Raw genomic sequence first — 25006 nt, 5'->3', positions numbered from 1 at the left:
AAGAAAGACTGAGCCATCTATTCAGCTGAAGATGGGTTCCAGTTTCTCTGGCTGCTTCTTCATTAGCCAGAATAACCTAAAAGACTATGCATTATTTGACTTTGCTTGTATCCATATTTTTTCATGTTTCAATTAATTGATAGGTTTGATAAAAAAAACAAAACAATCTTTTTATACCATTTTATCTACAGTTTCTACCGTAACAGAAAATACTGCACAAATGCATCAGCTGTAATGTTGGTAGTCCATCCATCCAGCCATCGTCCAGTATTCTGAATGCATAAATATAATGAATGTACTTGTTACTTTTTTAATTTTTTTAATTTAAATTTTTGTAAAACTTTTTTTGGGTTAGGGTGCTTTCTGTTCCATTAGCCCTGTGGGAGCCTAAGAGTTCAAATGCTTCTTTTATGTCCTGAAGAGTATAAATTTATTTTATTTCAAATTAAGGAAAAGTTGGAAAAAAGAAATTTTATTTTGATATTTTATTTAAAATGTATGAATTTTACTTTATTGTTTACAGAGACCCCAAGGTCCAGCAGGAGTTATACTGATCATGCCTCAAGTCTGCTGCAATTAAAATACCACCAAACCATTTACACAGTGAACATCACATGACTGCCCGTGCGCTTCTGCTAGTGACTCTGCTTACTCTTAAAGCACAGTGAGTGTTTTAGTATGCCAGATGCAGCCTATAGTCAGGCCACAGCCCTACAAACCTTTAAAACAAGTGAATGGCAAAAGAGCAAAAAGGAAATGGTTTTGTGAACAGTGAAATAGACCCGTATGAACAGAGTACTTGTCCCTCTCCCTGAAAGCTAACAAACACTGGTGTTGCTGTGTACCCAAACAGAGTCGAGTATACAGACATCAGTGCTCTTTTCCAAATCAGAAGAAATGTGATGCATCTCTTTGTGCAATTTTGACAGAAACTTAGTGAATCCTGATGAAGTTGGATTAAATAGATATCAAACAGCATTTACTGACTGTAACTAAAATTACTGCCTTGCATGAAACTGAAAAAAACATTCAGAACCAACTAAGTCTAAACAGAGAAAATGTACACAAAAAATTAAAGACTTGTACATATTATACTTCGTTTAGAAAAGAAATCAAGAATCAATATCCCTTGGATATATTGATTTGTGTGTTTTCACTGCATTCTGCTACCAAGCTGGCCATTTACACTTGTTGTGGTCTACAGTGCACCATTTAGTAACACTCCTGGAGAGGTGCACGTCAGGCTAATTTGATTGGCACAGAATCAAATACATCTGAGACTGATTGATCTGCCACCGGTCATGGCCAATCACCTGAAAGCTGTCGGAGTGCAGTCACAAGCCAATTGATCTATATATGTCAATTTTATTTATTTATTTATTAGCATGGCTTCAATCCAGCTAACCCCGCAAAACATAAGCTAAACGATTATAAACACAAAGTAACATTATATAAAATAAGAATAAAATGATGACAATAAAAGTTAATGTATATGGATACATCCACAATGAAATGGAGAAAATGATGTGAAACATTTAAAGCGGAACATAAGAGAGAGTGAGACGGCTAGATTTTTTTTTTTTTTTTTTGCAATAAGACCCATATGAGAAATTTCTTTTCTTGCCCTGTGTCCTTGGCTCATTAAAACATATCACTACTCTTGTCGTGGCGACCCAGTAGGAACACGTCTGTGGCCTATTCAGGTTAGTGACCATTAAAAATATTAAGCTAGAAGAAACGGGGGGATAAAGATTAGATGGATCAGAAAGGACAGAAGAGGCAGAAGGGATGTTGAGGCAGACATGCATTGGATGAGAAAGAAGTCTGCATTTTATTGCCGAGCCTCATCTATCTGCCTCCTTCAGTCTCCTCGATTCTTCTCCTCGTTTGCTGCCATAGGGGGTAATGTAGCATGAAATATGTACTTAAAGCCAAGCTCAGGTGCTGCCATAAAAAGAATAAGAGACTGTCTGGGTCCACGTGTCTGTGTCTGTGTGCGTGTGTGTGTGTGTAAGCAACTCTACTGTGTGTGTATATGCATATGTGTAAGCACTGTAGCATGTATCTAATTTCCTCACATGATTTGCATAAAGCCTGTGTGAACGTACTGCAGAGGATTCAGATGTAAGAAACAGCAGCAGTAGTTTTGCGTCTGTGTTTGCATATGCGCATGTATGTGTCCGAAAGCATATGAGAAAAAGACTCCCCCACCATTTCTCATCCACACGTTACTCCTCTGTGTTAACGAAAGATGTGAAGGCATTAACATAAACTGAAACACACATACTCGGGTGTGAAATTACCTGTTTTTATTGCAATTCAGTGAGGAAGGTGAAGACAGGCATTGGCACAAATTTATGTTCTGTCACCTTCTGTGAATAAATTGAATAAAGGTTTTTGCACTGCAATTGCAGCAAGTGTCAACCTTCTAAAATTAAGCCAAAATGGGTGTGCCAAAAACTGTAGTTCCTCAAACGGCCACTTGAGGCTGAGTGTAAAAGTGAGCAATCTACAAAGACACCAGTGTTAAAATGTAGTCATTATTTGGTACAAAAAGGTCTCTACATCTATTTTTTTTCTATTGTTAACTCTACTACCTTATTTTGTTTTTCTTTCTGAATACTTCTTCTTTCAGCGACTCCCTTTAGGGGATGCCACAGAGGATCAACTGTCTCCATCTTTCTATCCTTAGCATCCTCATCTGTCACACCGCCCCTGTACATGTGTTCTCTGTGGTCTTCATGTTTTCCTCCTGCTTGGTAGCTCCATATTCAACACCTTTTGTCCAATATATCCTCTGCAAGTGTTCAAATAATCTAAGCCTTTCCTTTCCAACTTTGTCTCCAAGCTGCTCAACCTGAGCTATCTCGCTGATGAACTTTTTTCTAATGCTGTCCCTCTTGGTCACTCCCGATGAAATTCTTACCGTCTTCACCTCTTCCTACTCTTTTTGTTAGTGCCACTTTCTCTAAACCATGTATAACCATCTTATAAACGTTCCTTTTCACTCTTGATGCTATCCTTCAGTCTACAATAACTCCTAACACTTGTCTCCACCTGCTTCACCTGTCCTCTCTTTGTCACTGCACTGCACTGTCCGCTGTCTTGGATGATCCCAGGTATTTAAATTTATTTGTTTTTAACTAACTCACCTATTTAAGGTTTGCATTATTATATTCATTGACACTTTGACTGACAAACAGATGCTGACATAGGCAGTTATAGCCAGGATATCTCTGTTAAGGGGCGTCCACAGAGGAAGTGATTCCCTCAGATGTATTTATTTACACCACTGTAATGTATCAGCACCTTTCACTCTCATTGATCACATTCCTTCCTGTTGAGAATAGTGTAACTCGGGACCTACCCACTTTGCATCGCCAGTCACTTGAAATTGCTGAATGTTATTGACTTTCTAGACTTTGCCTCAAGCTTACTGGAGCCACTAAACTGAACCTTTTAACTTTTGGAGAATCCATCCATCTAGGGAGTTTAGAAACCATTGAATCTGCCTTTGAAGTGCAGGAAAAAGTCAGATTACCTGAAGGAAGGAGACACGGAGAGAACAAATTCTACACAGAAAGGCCTTTGGTATGAGGTGACAGCACTCTATTTTTGGTACATTCATCTTTATATTTGAACAAATATTTGCAGCTATCTGTGTCTGCCCATGCACACATAGAGTCTATATATCTGCCTTGTTAACCAAGCATGCTAACGTTAGCTGATAATTTGACAATCCACCCCTTTGTCCAGATTCAGTTATTTCTACTGTACATTACAAAAAAAGATGGCAGTGGTTAAAATGATGATGGTTTGAGGCTTCAAAAACACACCATTACAAACGTGTGGGTGATGTCACGGCGACACACTAAACCTGAATGATCACTTTTAGCATCTTAACATTCACTCTGGATTGTGTTCCAATTTATATTTGACTTAAACAGATTTGTGAAAACAAAATTTTACCTTTTGTGGGGGGTTACATGTAACTATTATTGCTTGGCAACTACACTGTAATGACAAGATTTCCTAGTATTTCTGTTGGTTGCCTGGCAACTTCATAGAGGTAACTAGCTCCAGGATGTCAGTAGACATAGAGTGAAGAAAATATAGCACATAACTCCAGATAAAACCACAACATGTCATTTTCAGAGGTTTAGAGCTGCTTGCAGGCATATTTTTTTAGCTCTGCTGTGAGCCAGACTAGTTGTTTGTAACTGCTTTAAGACTGAAGCAAACTTAAGCTAATGATCTGCTAGTTCCACAAACATAACAGCGGTAAGCTTATTTATGTTCTCGTCTGTCTGGGCCAAAACAAGAAAGACTTATTGCCAAAAAAATATCAAAGTTTACTTCACAAAAGAGTGTTCAGATACCTATACATAATCTAAAATAATCTTAGACGTGACAAATGTTTTTTTTTTTTTTAATGTCCTTTGGAAAGGCAAACAACCCATTCTTATGTAGAAATAACAGCACCTGTTGCAGCAAAACCATGCTCTGTGAAACTTTCTGTGAGAAAGTAAAGACTGACTCAGAATGACCCTAATTGAAGGTCAAATTCTCCAAGACATAGGTACACCTCCAATTCGCCCATCACCTTCCCACACCGCCACCCTACTTTGTCCTCCTCCCACATCCAGTTCCAGGAACTTCCTTTTAATAAACTGCTGCTGTCATTTATCTTTTCAGTTATCCATCCATCTATCCACTAATTTATCCAGTCCTCTTCTCCATCCTTGCCTCGTCTTCTCCATCCTTGCTATCTGATTTCCAGATAGCCTACCTCTTAGATTGCTCAGACTTGACTCATTCCAGCTACAAAGAGAAAAATCCAAATCACTATTGATTCCACTCTCATGAAAAATACATTTTGCGCATTAGGATTCAGTCTCGGCCCCCTCTTTCTGTATGCCCACTGCGTCTGGTCATATCCTAATCTCCACCCTCTATTCCTCCGCCCCTCCTATGCCCTCTTCACAGTAGGTGAGAGGTATATTTTCCTTCCATACATCTGCCGAGACTTCTGTCTTCTGATCGATCTCTAGCTTCAGCTCTCCAGGTCCATTAGGACGAGTGTTTATGCTGGAAATATCAATACTTTTACTCCTCTGTCTCCATCTCTGTCTATCCCCCTATCCTTTTTATACTCAACTCTTTCCCTCCCACTTCTAAGTTCCCTACCCTCCCTGGTTATACCCCTCACCATCATGATTTAATTTTCCCACTTTGACACTCAGAATTTTATTTCGTCAAAATAGCTTTGCCTCTATTTCCCTATTTTTTCTTAATATTACTGTCTGTTTGTTTTCTCTGCTCTCATTCAGCCTAAATTGTCTAAAACTGTTAGTACTGAAATTGCTTTTCCCCACAAGGGGCTGAAAAAATAGATAGTGTAGCTTTTGTCACAAACTTTAACTCTTTCTATTGTAATCGAAGACTGACCAAACATTCATAAAAACACAAGCACAATACATATGCAGTTTTCTGTATCCCAGCAGCTGTTTAGGATGTATTTAGCCTGTCATTTCCATTGGATAAGCTTGTTTCTGTTTGCTAGCCAATTTGTCCTGGCTTTTGATAGCTACATCCTGTCTCTATATCTTTATGACACTTCAATTTGCAGTGTTTTTCCAATTCCTGCATGACTCCTTCCAGAATACAGTCATACTGACTATTGCCTTTATAAATTCCACCTGCAAGCTCACCTATGACGAAGTAAAATCACATATTAAACATGAGAAGGAAGAGCAGTATAAGGAAAGAATACATATGAGCTCATATTAGAAATCTGCACATCCACACACAAAATTGCTGTCCACCAGTTTTTCATCGTCAGCATGTTCTTCCTCTAACATTCAGCTACTATTGCAGTCTTCAGGGTATAAAAAAGCAGTTTGTTAAGATAAAGATAGCTCCAAAAAAGACACAGAAAAAGAGCTACCAAAAAATTACAATAAATAAATAAAAATGGATGAATAGTACCTGAAAGTAATTTTGTAAAACTGTTCACTGAAGCCTCATCAGATATGGTCTCAGTGGTAGGATGGCTGTCAAGAAGCCATTCTTAAGGAAGGATAACAGAAAAGGCTGAGATGTGCGTAAAAACTGGACTGTCTTGGTTGGGGCTGCATTTCAGCCAGTTATATTGGAGATCTTGTTATAATTGATGGAATTATAAACTCAGAAAACTACTGTCAGATTTTGATCCACCATGCAGTACCATCTAAAAAACATCTGACTGGCAACAGCTTCATTTTTCAGCATGACAATAATTAGAAACACACTCCCAGTGCAGTAAAAGCGTGCCATATACAAACACACGATGGACTAGACTCCCCAGAGCCCGGACCTCAACATTACTGAAGCAGCGTGGCATCATCTTGTGAAATTGTTCCTTTATACGCTTTGTAGATTTATCCAAATTCTGTTTGCACATTTTCAATAAATCACTGTATCCATTTCCCATTTTCCAAGAAAAACATAAAGACATGGGGATGGCTCAAAACTTTTGCACAGTGCTATAAATTGCAGTATGAAAACAATGATTAGTACAGTTTGCTCTAAATGTGGTTTAGGTAATAAATGTGACTTTTATGAAGCGACTATAATATCGCGTAAGAGCCAAGACGGAAAACATTAACAGAAACGTTCCTCAGTGTGTAAAGAGGTTGGATGTACTTGAAAGAAACTTTTGTTTGCTTGATTGTTTGTATATTTGTTTCTTTAGTTTGAGCCCTTGTAGCCTGCAATTTAAGGATAAGTGATAAGTGCCACAGATGGTTTAGACATGCACGTATTCTCCCAAACATACAATGGCCAACAACATTTATCTCTGTCAGAGTTTCTAATTGCAGTATTTATCATCTAATCACAGCAGGACATCAGGAAGTGACAGGGCTAGAAGCACAACAAAAAGCCCTCTTCTTTTGGCTCTCTGTGTTTGCAGTCACACGTGATTTTGTTTGTACCGAGTAAGCAAATGCCGTAACAGCGCCTTCATTAAATATAATCGAAATGATCAGAGAACAGATTGAAAAAATTTACATGCAACCATAGGTGCCAAATATCATCTGAATGTAGATCATCTGGAGCTGTGGTGATGGAAAGGTTAAGAAGCCTGCTGGAATATCTAATCCAGCCCTTCCATTTTCTACCTATAAGTTTATGTTTCCAGTGCTTATCATGACATACATAAGGCTCCCCAATCCATCTATCGCTGCTGATATCGGCACACCATTTTACTATACAGAGATAGGATCAAGTCTTTTCTTTATATGTGTCCACATGTGCACAGACATGTGTTTTTGTGTTTTCCTGTTTACAACACATTTGGCTCCTCCAGTGTCAGACCTGTCCTTATCACTGACTGGAAAAACAACTCTACAATCCTTACAGTGTAATAGAAAGACAGACATCAGGCAATGCACAGGGAATAGTAAAGGGAAAAGACAAAGACTGAGAAGTAAAGAGACAAAATGAAGTTATTTCATTATGTCTCTGAAAGATTGCAGGGTATTTTTTTTTCTTGTTTCTTTTCTGTTTTTGTTTTGTTTGCCATTATCCTTTTCCTATCTAGCTCGCTGTGGATATTAAGGGCGGCTCTAAACCCCTGGACATGAATAAGGACATAATGTAACCCTGCTGTGGAAAATACATATTCTGTTGTAAATTGGCTATATATGAACATTTTCATGGAAACATAGCTGCACAGGGAGCAAGTAAGAGAATGTGTGTTCTGCTGGCTGTGTGTGTGTGTGTGTGTGTGTGTGTGTGTGTGTGTGTGTGTGTGTGTGTGTGTGTGTGTGTGTGTGTGTGTGTGTGTGTGTGTGACTTCAGAAAAAGAGCGAGAGAGAAAAAGAGAGATATAGAGTAGCTTTGTGACAAGGACAAATGCATCTACGTGGACTGACTTTTTTCACCTTTTTCTCGTTCCATTTATGACAATACAATACAATTTTATTTATATAGCACATTTAAAAAAACACAGGTATGCCAAAGTGCTTCACAGAACGCTGTGCATTGCCTGATGTCTGTCTGGTTTATATTGTTGATTGTCATTTATGCTTAGAAATATCTACTCATATATGCTTAGAAGTATATAATCATTTGTAGATTGAAAGAATGTCTCATCCTAGGAGGTCTGTAACAACCCTGTGTAGCATGAAGAGGGGGGTGCGTTCACTCCTCTCCAGAGTGTTCTGGCATAGATCACACACTTCTTGGGATCATGAGCAAGGTTGTATCTTTTCTTGCTGATATATGGTAAAGCAAACACATCTATATCTATTTTACGCTAAGTGCCATTTGTTTAGATGAACTGCTGGACTCCCCCCCCCCCCCCCCCCCCCACACACACACACACACACACACATACTTACACAACGCACAGGCAAGGTACTCTTTGTGTGTATGTATACGTCATATGTTAATGAACCTATGTATATTCATGTAACCTCAATAAAAGAGCAGTGTTACGGGGGAGCGGACGAGAGCAACTGGGGTCAAGCGAAGGAACGGCGTTTGTCCAGTTCTCTCCCGTGCACGAGAAACATAAAGAACTTTGCCTACTCGTGTCTTGCTTTGCTGTGTTGTTAAATTGTCTTGAACGTTCCAACAAATAGGTTTATGATACAAACCTATCAATAATATTCAATATCTATAAATTTAATGGGAAACGTCATTTTTGTCTCTATTTCCTAAGATCTCACAATCCTCCCCCCAGCTCCCTCCAAGGTTCTCTATCAAAATTCATCACCGACTACCGTCTACCTTTTCTACCTTCTCCCTGTAGATCTCCTTCTCCCTCCCCACAATCTGTTCTTGTGCTCTGTATCCACTCCCCCTCCCCTTCTGTTCTCCCAGTCTATAAGGCATAACCAGCCTCTTGTGTCAGGGTTGGCTTGGCTTTGGTGTTCTGCTACTTGTTTCTCCTCTTCCTTCTCCCACCGCCTGGGTTTTGTTCCCTCAGCCTCTAATCGGCTTTTCTGGGTTTGGGTTTGTCTCTTCCTAACTTTACCCTCTCTCGTTGCCACAGGATTATCCCTGTCAAAGTGGCTGGAGTTCCTGGCTTGACGAGTGAGTCTATCTGCGTGTGAGGGATATTCCTGCATGTGTATGTCCACACGCATATGCATCTTTGTTCTTCTTTTTTGTTGTTCTTGTTTGTGGGGGGATTTCCCCCCCCCCCCCCCCCCCTTTTGCAACCCTGATCCTCTGTAATCACTGTGAGACAATCCTGTAATACCCCATAGGTTCAAAGGCTCATCTGTAAGTGTGTGAGAAATAGACTATGTGTGACAGAGATGTTTACTCTTTTAACTCTTTTGACTTTGAAGCACCCTTCAAACATATATTCCATTAAAAAGAAAGTATGCAGCCTTGCTAGTGGCATCATGTCATAACCATCCTCATGTGGCGATGCTTTGAGATAAACACTAATGATAGGTTTGTAGCATAAACCTATTCGCTGGAACGTTAAGACAATATAATTACACTGCAAGCAAGACGCAAGTAGGCAAACTTCTTCATGGTACTCGTGCACGGGAGAGAACCAGACAAACGCCGTTCCTTCGCTTGACCCCAGTAGCTCTCGTCCGTCCTCCCGTACACTGTCCTTTTATTGAGGTTACATGAATATGCATAGGTTCATTAACATATGACATACTGTGTGTGTGTGTGTGTGTGTGTGTGTGTGTGTGTGTGTGTGTATGTTACTGCTGATCAAAGGGTCATAAAAGCACACAAGCAAACATCCTTGGTTAGGAAGAGGGTAGACTAGACCCCCCCGGTGAGGAAGTCCAGCAGTTCATCTAAACAGAAAAGCACTTAGACTAGAACAGATGTAACTACGTTAATCCTACCATAACAATTAAACAAGGTACAAACTTTCCCATGCTCCCAGTGTGGAATGCACACCAGGCCTCTGTAGCCTGTTAAAGATCACACAACTTATCACTACACAATTAATTATACACTTCTAAGCATCTATGGTTAAATATTTCTAAGCATAAATGACAATCAACAATACAACTCTATCAACTAACGTAAACACCACTAAACTCTGGCAAACTCAGTTTACTAAGTTGGCTTACTATTTCCAAATTAGCACTGAACATAAAGTAAAGCTGGAGAGATAGAATGTCTACAGCCTTGCCGTCATTTAGGCATAAAACACAGCTTTAATTAAAACACTGACTTAGTGATGGCTGTAGATGAGAAGTTGGAGGATCATCAAATTTATTCCAATTAATCATCCAGGGAACAAGGCAACCATGATGCCCCTGCACTGTTGACACCATAATCAAAAGGTAATGCTTAAACTGAACAGACAAAGGGGTGGTCAAATAATTGTAGCAGTTTGATCTATGCAGCTGATCAACCACATGGCACTACAACTCTGAGCCGGAAGAAAACAGAAGGGTTGGCAGCCATTTGGGGACTGGCATTTAGTCTCCGCGTCTCCCTTCTTCTTTTGTTCCTCTCTTTCAGCTCATTTCCATCTCTCCATCCCCTCTTTATTTAACTGGCTGTCTGTAAAGGTCCTGCTGTCAGCCTCCACCTGTCCCTGTCACCATAAACAAAGACAACCAAGAGACACAGCACTCTCCCTGTTCTCTCTGGTGTCTGCTACCTTTTCTTCCCAGTCTTCTTCTCTAACTTTTATTTTCTCCTCTCTTGATTTTCTCTTCCCCTTCTCCCCTTCTTTGCCTTGCACCGCCCCTTACTCTTTATTACTGTCCCCTTGTTTCTCACTCATAAAAATATCATTTTTGGTTTTTCCTTCATCTTGGCCTTATGACAAATATAAATATATATATATATATATATATATATACATACACACACACACACCCTGTCAACTGGCTGCTTTCAATATATAGGAAAAGCCGTTTCTGTTCACCTCCTTCTGTCCTGTTTATCTGTCTCTATTTGCAGTTACCAGACCCCCTGAATAATTAAGTCCTTTTCTGTCCTTATAAGTTGTGAAACTGACCAAAAATATAATGAGCTTATATGTGCATAAAAGAAGACAACAGTGCATTCATCTCAGTCGTGCCCTTTTTCTGCTGTTAAGTCCAGATTTTTATATTCTGGCCTCCTTTACCACGTACAGAGCCTCAGCAGACTGCAAATGTCTGCATTATGCAAATCACTTCCTGCCCGCACAAACAAGCCGGGACCAATCAATGTCAATCCCCATTCCCTCGGCCAATCAATGTCATTCCCTCTCCTACAAAACTGGGTCTAATCGAAAGGCATTGTTCCTCAGGTCCTGCATGCTAAATTAGGAGGGCCAGCGTGTCTAAAATTCTCACATTCCACACTGTACCACATAACTTCAAGAGCCATCAGTGTATAACAGGAGCAGATGAGGGAGAACATGATGCCTTAAGACTCTGAGACAAGAGACAGCAATCCAGTTTTGGAACCTTTTTCAAATACTGGCAAGTAGGAAATTATACAAGGACATCCAGGGGACAACCTTTTTCCCTAGGGTGTTAATGACACTAGCACTGGTGTCAATCAAATCTATACTCCCAGCTCTATTGCATATATCACACAACTTTTGTAGTCAGGTGTTGATTTTGTGTATCAAAGTGCATTACGATTCATTACAGGCAATTCGTGTCTTACTCATCATTGCATCTTCTGTTTAAAGGTGTATCCTTCCAATTGAATCAAAGAGAGAAGACATATATGGTGTCTATTTACAAAACTCTACCACAAAGATTGCTTACTAACTTACAGTGTCAGGTCACCGGACATATTAACATTAGCTGTACCTCGTTATTCACACTCGACTTGAAAAAAACTGTATATAAGTACACTGCTGCCAATGAAAGAGAATGAAAAAGAGATCTCAATGTCAGTGAGATTACCTGTTTAGATTATGGATGTAATGTGATAATAAAAACTAATCATAATAACAAAAACAACCAAACATAATTTCTCCTTAAGCACAGATCCAGAAAATGCTGCTCAGACCCAAAGACACTATCAAAGAAGTAGGGAGAAATTATTAAATAAATTATTTTATGTATTATTGTTTCCCCTTGAACGTCCCATTTGTTTGTTTGTTTGCTTGCTTTGTTGTTAATGCCAGAAGGAAAATACGCAAAGGTTATGACAAACAAGGTCCCCTTTGCTAAAAGTCCAGCAAGGACATCCAAATAATGTTCATAATGAATATCCAGACGTTAAGAAAGTTGGAAATACTTTAATCTTTACTTTTATTTATCATCCGTATCTGTAACCGGAAGGTCGCCGGTTCGATTCCCGGGCTCTCTGTCCTGGTCGTTGTGTCCTTGGGCAAGACACTTTACCCTGCCGCCTACTGGTGTGGGCCAGAGGGGCCGATGGCGCGATATGGCAGCCTCGCTTCTGTCAGTCTGCCCCAGGGCAGCTGTGGCTACAACCGTAGCTGCCTCCACCAGTGTGTGAATGTGAGAGTGAATGAATAGTGGTGCTGTAAAGCGCTTTGGGTGACTTGAAAAGCGCTATATAAATGCAATCCATTATTATTATTATTATTATTATTATTATCTTCTTTTCTGCTTTTAATCAAAAAATATAGAACTGGATAAGATGAGTTTTCTTTAGACACTTAACTCTGAGGGTAAGACAGTGTATTAGACCATCCAAAGAGCAGCTACGTATATTAATTTAGAACATCTCTACTGGATTTTTTGACGGGCACAACTTTACTGGGAACACAAGCCATTGCCATGTCACACACATATGTCTTACTAAGGCACTAATATTCCAACAACGGACAACATGGAAGTGACAAACACCGCAGTTCCTTAAATAGTTAGAAACAATCTTGAGAAATACCCACAGGCCCCTGTGCTAAATTGCCCAAATGTACAGCAGGAACATGTTTACAGCTTGGTACAAGAAACAGCTCTGGGCCCCATAGTTAGTTTCATTTGCAGTGCATTGCTTAAGTTACTGCCTATCTTGTAACAGCATATAATGAAGTATATTGCACAAGAACACTATTATATCCTTTTCCTTTCAATCAACCCAAGCATGGCTTTGCTCTAATTGGCTTCACGTTACGCAGTGTGCACAGACAATACATTATTTTGCAAGAAACATACCACCAAGCATGTACTGTACTCACCCTCAAAGCTCTCTCCCTTCTAAAACCTCATCTCACTTTCCATATTTTCTTTAATAGTCTTGGGGTCCTTTTATCTTGTAAAGTGGTGGAGCTCATGCAGTCTGTGTGGTGTCATTAAAGTCAGTGAAGCTGGTCTTAATTGTTGGCGAATTGGTCTTTTATGACTAATGAAACCTCTAGTATAGGCTGCTTGTACTATTTAATCAGTCATCATGTACTCTGTACCACCTACACACTCTGCACTGAGATAATGGGAGTGAGGGAGAAAGTGTGAACTGAAGTATGGGAAGGGGGATGGAGAGAGAGAAGCAGACAGAAGATAGATAGACAGACGTCCTTTGGTACCTCTGACACACAGAGCTGCAGATTCACTCTGTTTCAGTGCAACTTACATTTTTAGCTTCAGAGGCTTATAAAAAGCTACTGAGACTCTCTGGCACCATGTTGTACCAGGTGTTGTGAATAAATAAATTCCTAATACAGAAGAAAATAAAACAGTGTATATTCTTTTAACTGCATTGCATAGATGATCATTAATGACATAAAAATGTGTCGATCTCCTGGCCCACTGGCATAGTTCTTGTCCGAAAGGGGACTTTTTCCACTAAGGCATTTGTTTGTTTGTGTTTTAACTTATAATAATAATTTGAATTATTTCCTACCAAAGCTGTACATAAAATAACTGTTATTTTTTTTAATTTTATTATTAGGTGTGTGTGGGAATGTATGTGAATGTTTTACTGTTATATCTTATTAGTATTTTAAGTATTCTATCTATTTTATTTATTGAATTTTATTGTTTTATTTATATTTTGATATTGCTAGGGATGATGCAATGATCGGGGACCATTCTTAATTTCGTTGTTCTCATGACAATGACAATAAAGTTTCTGATTCTGATTCTGAAAACTCACATACTGATTTCTTTTAGCGTAAACTCTCCAGCAAAACAACTAGTAACAATTCACTTCTTGCTTACAGTGTGTGTCGCTTTTTTGTCTTTATTTTCCATATTTTCCATCTCCATCTGCTGCATAATATACAGGAAAATGGAAATGTCATAAAAATGATTTTACAGTTTCAAATGAATAAAATTCAAAACTCTTGGGGCAGACGGTCACCTATATGGCAGTTCAGCATTTGCAGATCACTTCAGTGCACTTTATTGTTCTTATGGGAAGATACGATTACAGCAGTAATATAACTTCTGATTTTATAATTGCCTAACAAAAGTCAGGTCTTATTTGTTGAAAGTGTATCTCACATATTTTATAGTGAATGAAAAGTAGTCTGTTTTCACTCCTTGTGCACCCTAATTTGGTTTTGTTAAAGTCAATGGTGTCCTTTAGGCTGAGTTCTGTAATGGCCTGTATGCCACAGTAAGTCACTCCCAGCTCATCATATAAAATTATGAAGACCTTTTTCAGCCGGCTGCTTTGCCAGCCGTGGACAGCTGGCAAGCTTCTACTGCAGTTTGCCTACAAACATTTGTGTACACACTACATTTTAATGTATTTGAACACTCAACAATAAATAAGGCATAAAAAATTGATATGTGGCTGCTTATTTCGCAGTATTTTACCTTCTTATCTCTGAGTCACCTCATCTATCCTAAGTGTAAACTGTCAGTCTGCTGTTTACCTCACCTGTCAAAGTGCCAGATGTGAAGCATCCATGTGTATTTATTCTTGAAGAGGCTGTAAAAATTTGTGAAAGGGGTCTCATAGAGGTTGTTGAGTCAATGAAGCTCACTTCTGCCTGCTGACGGTGATCGTAATGTGACTTGTTGAGGATATCCTGAACTTTTCTGTCAATAAGCAGTGTTGTTTTTACAAGCAGACAATGGCGCACATTAAACCATGTGATAGTTCATGCTGACAAAGTGATGACGATTATTCCGACATAGGAAGTGCTTTGATTAGCTGATTAGGTTGACGAAGCATGTGTCTGGATTATAACGTTTTTGTTGTTGCATGTGCTTTGTACATGACTTCTGCAAACCCTTTACTGAAAGGAAACTGCGGACTGGGACCTGTTCAATACATTATATGCAAGTGGATCTCCTTCTTTGCAAAACTAATTATTGATATAAGTTATTAGGTTGCAATCCTACAGGGATTTAAAAACACAAACTGCAAAGGGACTGCATTCAGGCCTAGTTGGATGAATATTAGAAATATCCTGTCTCAGAGTGACGCTGAAAAACTAGTTCATGCATTTATTACTTCCAGGCTGGACTACTGTAATTCATTATTATCAGGATGTCCAAAAAACTCACTGAAAAGCCTTCAGCTAATCCAAAATGCTGCAGCAAGAGTACTGACAGGGACTAGAAAGAGAGAGCATATTTCTCCTGTTTTGGCTTCCCTTCATTGGCTTCCTGTTAAATCCAGAATTGAATTCAAAATCCTGCTCCTCACATACAAGGTCTTAAATAATCAGGCCCCATCTTATCTCAATGACCTTGTAGTACCATATCACCCTATTAGAGCACTTCGCTCTCGCACTGCATGCCTACTTGTTGTTCCTAGAGTATTTAAAAGTAGAATGGGAGGGAGACCCTTCAGTTTTCAGGCCCCTCTTCTGTGGAACCAGCTTCCAGTTTGGATTCGGGAGACAGACACTATCTCTACTTTTAAGATTAGGCTTAAAACTTTCCTTTTTGCTAAAGCATATAGTTAGGGCTGGACCAGGTGACCCTGAATCCTCCCTTAGTTATGCTGCAATAGACATAGGCTGCCGGGGGATTCCCATGATGCATTGAGTTTTTCCTTTCCAGTCACCTTTCTCACTCACTATGTATTAACAGACCTCTCTGCATTGAATCATATCTGTTATTAACCTGTCTCTCTTCCACAGCATGTCTTTTATCCTGTCTTCCCAACCGGTCGCAGCAGATGGCCGCCCCTCCCTGAGCCTGGTTCTGCCAGAGGTTTCCTCCTGTTAAAAGGGAGTTTTTCCTTCCCACTGTTGCCAAAGTGCTTGCTCATAGGGGGTCATATGATTGTTGGGTTTTTCTCTGTATCTATGAAGCGCCTTGAGGCGACTTATGTTGTGATTTGGCGCTATATAAATAAAATTGAATTGAATATGGACTATTTTGGATTTGGATTCAGAGTCATACAGCACTACCTGTACATCCATCCATTATTCCAGACCTTCCCAAAGTGTGGTGCCCGCCCCCATTGCAGGGGGGCGTGGTATGAAAAAAGGGGGGGGGGGGGGGGGGGGACAAAACGCTTGGACACTGCTAGCACAGGGCGCCCACAGAAACGCAAAGCAGGAGATGAAGCATAGCTGAATATGTTTCCAAACCAACTTCATTCTAAGCCAAAGACTAGAAAATATGGTGAAGCATATCTTCCCTTTGGCTTCACCTGCACAAGTGCCAAGGTAGGTCTCCCCTGCAGAATTGGTTTTCGCTGGGCTCTTCAAATCACGGACAAACAGTATCCCACATTCTTGATTTTTAGTTCAAACACTTGTTTAATGACTAACTACTCCTGACATTTTGGAGATGTTAGCTCTTTATACAGTAAAGTTACAGTGGGATACAAATAACATCAGGCTGATCCTGCCATGATTTGTTCCCCCTGTCTAAATCACGGACTAACAGTATCTCACAGTTGTTTATGTTTTTAAACCTATTTTGCACAGAGAGGCATTTTTTGAAAATGAATTGATAGCAATGCTGAATATTATTACACAGGAAAAAAAAAAACAACTACACGTAAAATAATCGCACCGTGACGCCTCAGCCTTTCTAGAGGGACAGTAGCTGCGTGTGTGTATATAAGCCTGTAAAAACCGTAGATAGTCAGATTAACAGTATTTTGTCTCTATCTGCCATTCTGCAATTCATCTCATGTAAACAATAATGTGGCAGACAGCGTGACATGGAAAAAGGCACATACCTTTGACGTTGCATGACGAACTCTGTATTCCTCGTCCACACGTAAACGTAAAAAAGGAGTTTTAAAAAATCTCTGTTTTTGGTGATTCGAAACACCGTTTACGTGTGGACGAAACAGCTGCGTTGTCAAAAATACTTGTGTAGATGTGGATGTAGCATAAAAGAGTTAGTAGTTTATTTTATTACTACCTGTAATTTATTGCAGATTACTTGTATTTGCTTAATTGTATACTAAATGTTTGAGTTGTGAAATAAACAGCAATGGAGCAAAATAAGGGTGTGTGTGGTTGGAGGATGTGTTTGTGCGTGCACGTGCGGGGGGGGGGGCATTTTTCTTGTAAAACAAAGGGGGCCTAGCAAAAAAAGTTTGGGAACCACTGCATTAATCCATCTTCTATTGCTTATCCAGGGCCGAGTTGCTGGAGCAGTGGCCTAAACAGAGAAGCCCAGCCCTCCCTCTCCCTAACCAATTACTTCAGCTCATACACGAGAATACAGAGGTATTCCCAGTCAGCTGAGAGACACAATCTCTCTAGCGTGTACAGGGTTTACCCTAGGGCCTCCTCCTAGTAGGATATGCTCAGAACACCTTGCCCAGGAGGCTCCCTAATCAGATTCCTGAACCCTGTCAACTGGCTGCTTTCAATGCAGGAGAGTAGCAGCTCTACTCTGAGTCCCTCTGAATGACTGAACTTCTCATTGTGTATTGAGGCTGTCCTTCTCCCTGGAGTGGGCACTCCACCCTTTTCCTACTAAGAACCATTATCTCAGATTTGGAGGTGCTTATTCTCATTCCTGCTGCTTCACACTCATATATGAACCACTTCAGTTCAAGCTGGTGACCACCACCATGTGTAAAAAGCAGAGACAAGATCCTGAGGACACCTACTTACACCACCTGCCTCTAGTTAGAAATTCTGTCCATAAATATTATAAACAGAATTAATGACAGGGAAACTCTTGCGAAATTCAACACAATAAGCCAGATGCCCCATGACATTGTAGAGGTGTGTCAACCAAGACAGCCCTACAACTTCTAAAGCAAATCATCCACCCAAGGGGGCCTGTCACTGAGAAGTTTTAAGTACCTGACCTCATTCCCAGTGATGGCCGAGTTATCCCCTTCATCACCAGACTCTGAAAGGCATATAAGTGGGATTGAAGAGATCCTCAAAGTATTGAAGAGATTCCCAAAGGATGTGAGCTTCCCCTACAGTCCCACAAGCTAACCAAGCCCAATAGGACTCCTTCTTCAGCTACATGGCTCCCTTCATTTCCAGTGTCCATCATTCAGTTCGGTGCAACCACCTTGCAGTTCTGTGCAGCTGGTTCAACAATGACGGTGCATAACATGGTCCATTCATCGTCAGCGTCCTCAGAATGCTGTCAAAGACCTACTGGAGGTGGAAATGGATGATCTCACAGACTGGGGCAGCCCACTATCACTATACGTTTGGATGTTCCAGGCCTGTCCAGTGTCTTTCCCACCACCCAATCTAACTACCAGGTAATAGTCAGTGGACTCTTCTTCACCCAAGTATCCAAAACATATGACCAAAGATTTGATGATACAACTACAAAATGGATCAGCTTGCTACATAGGTTGTCTCAGTGCCAGGAGCCCAAAAGAACTCACTTATGCTTGAAGAAGGTGTTCTTTATGGATAGACTGTGGTTGACACAAAAGTCCAAAAACAGAACACCACTCAGATTAAGATCAGGTAGGCCATTCCTACTGATGACGCCACTCCAGGTCTCACTGCCATTGCCCATGTTGAAGTCTCCGACCAGTGACAATGGAGTCACAAGGTGGGGCACCCTCCAGCACCATAAGTAGTGACTCCAAGAAAGCTTAGTACTCTGAACTTTCATCTGGCACAAAAGTGCAGACAACCCTCTTGCCCAGTGGAAGAAACCCCAACATATAGGCAGTGACTGTGGGAATACAACAATCCACAGAAGGGTGGACCCATGTCACTTCTGGTTTGACCCCAGGCTGGCTCCCTCAAGCTAGAGCTCAGCAAACTGACACTCTCCCTCAAGCACTCTCCTGAAGCCAAGTTCAGTGGCAGGGCATAAGTAACTGTCCTGGGCAGAGTAAAAATGGTCTCTAGATGTTTTTCATTTTCCCATACGTGTAATGTGAATTGCCCTTTGTCTGGCTTATCACCACTTTGCCTTGTGAAACCCTACCTGAGGCATAAGCCCCCAGCAACATAACCCCAGGGATTATTGGGACACACACAAAAAAAACATGACAAGGTGGTGATTCACAGAAGGAAGCTCACAGACAGAAGGTGCCAGTTATTAGTTGCTACTTAAAACATCACAGCAAATAATGATGAACATGAGGTGTATCGAGGGCCATTAATGTCAGTAATGTCAAGGGTACATAGAATGGTGAAATGTATGTCTGGGGATTATGAGATTAAACCAAACCAAAGTGCAGAAATATTGATCCCAGGAGGGAGAGAAGGACTTGTTTGACCAGCTTTGCTTAAATTTATAGTAAAGTCATATGTAGGTGTGCACAAATCAAACTAGAAATTCATCTGGACTTATCATCACACAAAACAGCATGCTGTAAGGAGTTAAACCCATTCTTATTTTAACCAATTAAAACAACAATTAAAATATTTCCTTGGAACATTTTATAAATGTCACATGTACAGAACTGCTTAATGAAAGCAAGACTTATAGGCAAGCCCTTTATACAACATTTTATAATTGTATAATGAATACCCTGTATAAATGGCATTTACTTTGAGCTGGTAAGTTAAAGAAAAAAGAAAAAGTTACCATGTTAGTTATAGAGTTTTTTGGCCACTTGGGGCTCAGCACATTACCCCATTACAACAACATATGACACGTGTGTCATCATCAGTTGTCATCATGAAATTACAGTAATCTTCAGGGTAACAAATACAGGTGTTTAATTTGCACTGACCTTTTGTGTATGTGCATACACCATCATCGCCTACCTGTGTTCATACTGCTTCAAAGTACACATTGATGGATTCACCTCTTCTCATAGAAAATCAATCAGTTACTGAGTGGAACCTAAACAAATAGAGCTGTTATGACTGAGTTTCCCATTACGGTCCTGTCTACAAATTCTAGCCTTGCTACACCTTGTTACACCTACACACAAAGACACACAGTAAACCATGACTGGTGAACCAACTAGGAAGTGGTTTCTACATTTGATAGAATGGGATAAAAAAGCAGAGCAAGGTCAAAGGGGAAGCTGAACACTAAAGCTGGTTACAGACCAATATAATTTCAGGTTAATTAACAGTAAGGTGTCACACACACACAGACACGCACACACGCATACTCAAACACTATGATGCTGAACATTAAAGGGAAAAAAAAGCCTTAAAAAAGCACAAGTTAATTTTGCTCAGATAGTTAATCTCTTTCTTTCTCCTTCTCTGAGACACACACACACACACACACACAGTAGGCTCTCATACAGAAACCGTAAGACACTCTATCACAAGTCTCTCATCTTAGTAGGTACCGCTGTGTCTTTTTTCCATCTTGGTGTCCCTGCCTGTCTCTGTATTGCTCTCTTTGCCTCCCTTTCTGTTTCTCAGCAATTTCTGCTGTATCCTCTTTCACACCTTCATCCTCTCCCACTCACTCTGCACCTCTTTTTTTGCCTCTCATTCCCTCTAAGCAGTCTTTCCTAAAAACCCCTTTCATGCTTTCACCGCTCTCTCTCTCTGCACATTTTCCTCACTCTCTAAAGCCCGTTTTGATTCCCTCTCTCTCTCCCTCTCTCCCACCCCCCCCATCTCTGTCATATTCTTTTCTCTGCACCTGGCCATGACTCTTCCCCCATCACTGTGGTTTCCCCTCTCCACCTCTCTGACAGCTTCACATTAATCATTCCTATATCCCCAGGAAGACTCGCCTTCTTCAACTCTAGCTCTTTCTCTCCTTTTTCTTCTGCATGTATCTTTGTCTCACTCGCTCTCCTGCTGTCACGTTTTCCCTACAAACTGCTTCTTTCATTCTTTTTTATCACTTCTCATCAAATCCCTATTTATGTACGTGCAACAAAAACGCTAGCACCCATCTCCCAGTTGTATTAACTTATCACATGTGGAATACGCTTCCCAAGTTTTGCATTCGCTGAAGCAGCAGCGGAATGGCAGTGTGTGTGTGGCAGAATGATTTATTCGAAGTAAGAGAATATTATGGGAAAGTCTTCAGACCAAAAATAGCACTGAGTTTAAAAAAAACAAAAAGAGAACACAAGTGGCTGCTTTGGTGTGGGTGTGTTGCCTCAAGTATTGGTGAGACAATGAAATATTATCCTTTTTAACTGGTGTGAGTGAAACATCCACAAGTTTTATGGCTCTTTGAGATGGCAGGACACTACACAGCTCTTTTTAAGACTCTGAAGACATAACAAGAGAACTTGTTACTGCGTTTCAAGATGGCACCTCATTAATTTCCAGTAAAAGTTGCTCAGCCAGCACATGCTGGCTTTCAGGCATTTTAACCCACTTAGCATGTGCAATGTTGTTCCTCTCCACCTGAGACAGTTGAGAACTGGTGTTTGGCATTCATGTGTTTTTAAGAAAAGTGTATCATTTGACTTTGCCAGTACCAAGTTGGGCTACTGTGCAAAAAACATTTGAAACATTTTTTCGTGAATGCATTTTAAAGACTATACTCAATCATTCTTGTTGCAAAGTAATTCACTGGAAATTTTCACTTGCTTGTAGCTGATTGACCGTTGCAGTTGGTTGCTTTACTACAATTTCATGTACACTACTTTTTTGACTTTAAACTGTGCTCTCATAAAAATGGATACAGCAGCCATACTGATAAAACAGCAGATACCATTCTCTGAAGCCAGTTCTCAATGCTGTGAACCCATTTATTGAATCAGTCGCTCCCTTTGGCAAACCTTGACAGCTTTCATCTAGTTAGATGCAATTTGCAGATCTAATTTACTCTTTCTGCAAAACTTTAAACAAAGTCTCACTCGCTAAAACACATTTTCCCTGTGCCACACTTGTGATGCACATTGGTAACCACAGGTGGCATAAGTTAAACACAATTACAGCACAGCTGTCACTGCTTACACAAAATGATGCAAAAGTGTTCACACCTGTTGGCAATGATGCAATTAAACCAATATATACTAGTTCAGAGTGCACAGGCAGCACCAGAAAGTTGAAGTTTAGTACAAAAATGGATGGAAACCATCTGGGGGACAGGAGGATGATGAGATTAATATAAGCATGTAGGAGTGCATGTGAATTTTGATGAGGAGAAAGAGGGCAACAAGAAGAGCAAGACCAATAATAGTAATTGCAGATAAAATTCAAGCAACTGTGATAGATAACGATCTCATCCATGGAATGGCAATGAGGTAAGAAGGACAAAGAGTACAACCCAGTCACAGCACACTCTCTGCGGCTACCATAATCAGAAGATTGAGAGAGAAAAAAACCTTTCTGTGTTCTTCTAACAGCAAATCAGTTGATGAAATAGTTACTGAGGACAATGTTAGTTTTGGAGGACTCGACAGTTCACTACGCAACAACACTGACTACCCTTGAGGAAGAGTCAAATAAAAGTTTACGTTATCCATTTACAGTTTTTTACAGTCGCTAACAAGCGTTTGTCCAAACAGTTGTCACATTTGCAAAACTCTAAACACAATTAGCACAGGATCGGTCTGTTGTGGCCATACCATTCACACATTTCATGTCGTGTTCACCCAATATGCAGTCAGTGAACACATTTCCACAATGCTTACATTTTCTTAACAGACAAGTTATACCTCCCAACAAAACTATGGACTGTTCTTGTAGTATCTACGAATGTTAACACACAACATCCCACAATAGCAAAAACAATATTCCAAACCGTAGATACAGTATAAAAACCTCTGCCCCTGCAATGATATCAGTACAAAAACAATATCAATATCAAAAATATATCTCAGCTGTAAACAAACAAACAATTGAATAATTGACACACAGCTGATTTATGTTGGGTAAATTGGGCCAACCACACCTTCTTCCATTCTGGCTTAGACTCAGTGGGGTTCATAAGGCAAGACCTTGAGGAGTGATGTTTTTGGAAACAAAAAAAAGACAAACACTGTAATGTCTGGTCGAGGAGGAGTAAGAGCAAGGGGCCCAGAGAGAAGAGCAGGCCCAAGGAGAGGGCAAGGTATAGGTGTAAGAATGCGTGGTGGTGGCATTCCAAGGGCTGCAAGAACAGTAGTCAGTGATGAAATCCGTGCCACTATCATTGACCATGTAATCAACCATGGTCTTTCACTAAGAGAGGCTGGTGAAAGAGTGCAGCCCAATTTGAGGCGGTCAACGGTTGCCTCCATTATACGCACCTTTCAACAAACCAACAGGTAAGTATTGCATTTTACATGGATTGTTCCTATTCTCACTTGACATGTCAATATGGTCATACAGTAATGCATATGTTGAATTGTCTGTCTTTCTAAAGAATGCAACGTCTTCCACCCTCTGGGGGAAGAGGAAAGCTCCTCAGTAATGATCAGGAGCTTGCCATTGTGGAAATGGTTACTGCAAATAATGCAATAAAACTGCGTGAAATACAAACCAGAATTGTGGCGGACCATGAGATATTCGACAATATCGATAGAATCAGCCTCACAACCATTTCGCGGACATTGTCCAAACATAGAGTGCGGATGAAGCAGCTCTACACTGTTCCCTTTGAGAGGAACAGTGAGAGGGTCAAGGAGCTACGACGACAATATGTCCAGGTACAGTGTATATTCAATCCAATGTCCAGTTCTATAAGCTTTGCACTTTGCAAGTAGGTAACCTACACAATACTAGGTTACAGTACAGTATGGTATACAGTACTAACATGACTTACATAAACTTTGTTTCAGAGAGTTATGGAATTGGAGGCCAACCAGGCCCCTCATGAATTCATATACATCGATGAGGCAGGATTCAATCTGGCCAAAAGGCGTCGACGTGGACGGAATGTAATTGGAAAAAGGGCCACAGTTGATGTGCCAGGACAGAGAGGGGCAAACATTACCATGTGTGCAGCAATTGCAAATGCAGGATTACTCCTTCACAAATGTCAGGTTGGACCCTATAATACAGAGCGCTTGCTTGCCTTTCTCAATGATCTCCACCAGCGCCTGGTTCCAGAGCAGGGTCAGGAGGGTGAAAACATGAGGACCTTTGTAATTACCTGGGACAATGTGGCTTTCCATCACTCGCAAGCAATAACAACATGGTTTGAAGTCCACCCAAGACTGGTGAGTCTCTTCCTTCCACCCTATTCACCTTTCCTCAACCCCATAGAGGAGTTCTTTTCTGCATGGCGGTGGAAGGTTTATGACCATCAGCCACATGACCAGATGTCCCTCCTTGAAGCCATGGATGCTGGCTCCAGGGACATCACAGTTGACGATTGCCAAGGGTGGATCCGACATACCAGGCGGTTTTATCCCAGGTGCATCGACTTGGCTGACATCAGATGTGATGTTGATGAAAACATGTGGCCTAACCCTGAAGATCGCAGAGATTAGATGCAACTTTTTTGCCTTTTTTTTAGCCCCCCTCCCCCCCCTTTTTATCTTGGCTTTTTGCTGTTGTTTTTTTGTTCAGAATGCTCTTGTGTGTTTCATGGATATTTTGTTCACTGTAAGCAATACTGTAAAACTTTCTCTGTCCTATCATACCGTGTTTCTACTGTACCTCCTGTGGTAAACAGTAAAGAAACAAAAACTTGTTTGCTTTTTACTGGAATGCTTTTGAATGTGAACATTACTGTACATGTGGACATACAGTTACCAACCAAGACATTTCTGGTGTCAATATGGTGGATTGCATGTTTCGCATGCAAATACCTGTGACACTGAAACATAAAAGTCTATGCAGTTTTTGTAATGTCAATAATAGCCAGTATTTTGAAACCTGGTGTAC

General features: G+C 40.4%; 1 protein-coding gene across 1 annotated transcript; it reads left to right on the top strand.

Moving 5' to 3' along the window:
* Positions 1-22725: 22725 nt before the first annotated feature.
* On the top strand, positions 22726-24616 carry LOC308401320 (uncharacterized protein). Its single transcript, XM_080889476.1, has 3 exons — positions 22726-23442; positions 23541-23823; positions 23956-24616. The coding sequence occupies exons 1-3, from the start codon at positions 23180-23182 to the stop codon at positions 24607-24609; spliced, it is 1200 nt and encodes a 399-aa protein (XP_080745602.1). The 5' UTR covers positions 22726-23179; the 3' UTR covers positions 24610-24616.
* Positions 24617-25006: the final 390 nt, after the last annotated feature.

Source organism: Rhamphochromis sp. 'chilingali', assembly GCF_963969265.1.
Source record: "Rhamphochromis sp. 'chilingali' genome assembly, chromosome: 8".
In the NCBI taxonomy this organism is placed as follows: domain Eukaryota; kingdom Metazoa; phylum Chordata; class Actinopteri; order Cichliformes; family Cichlidae; genus Rhamphochromis; species Rhamphochromis sp. 'chilingali'.
This window is presented reverse-complemented; position numbering and strand designations above follow the sequence as displayed.

Excerpts from the sequence above, each read along its gene's own strand:
- LOC308401320 (XM_080889476.1), top strand. The coding sequence starts at position 23,180 with ATGTCTGGTCGAGGAGGAGTAAGAGCAAGGGGCCCAGAGAGAAGAGCA. Across the intron at positions 23,443-23,540 it reads ACCTTTCAACAAACCAACAG|AATGCAACGTCTTCCACCCT; the intron begins GTAAGTATTGCA and ends GTCTTTCTAAAG. Across the intron at positions 23,824-23,955 it reads TACGACGACAATATGTCCAG|AGAGTTATGGAATTGGAGGC; the intron begins GTACAGTGTATA and ends ACTTTGTTTCAG.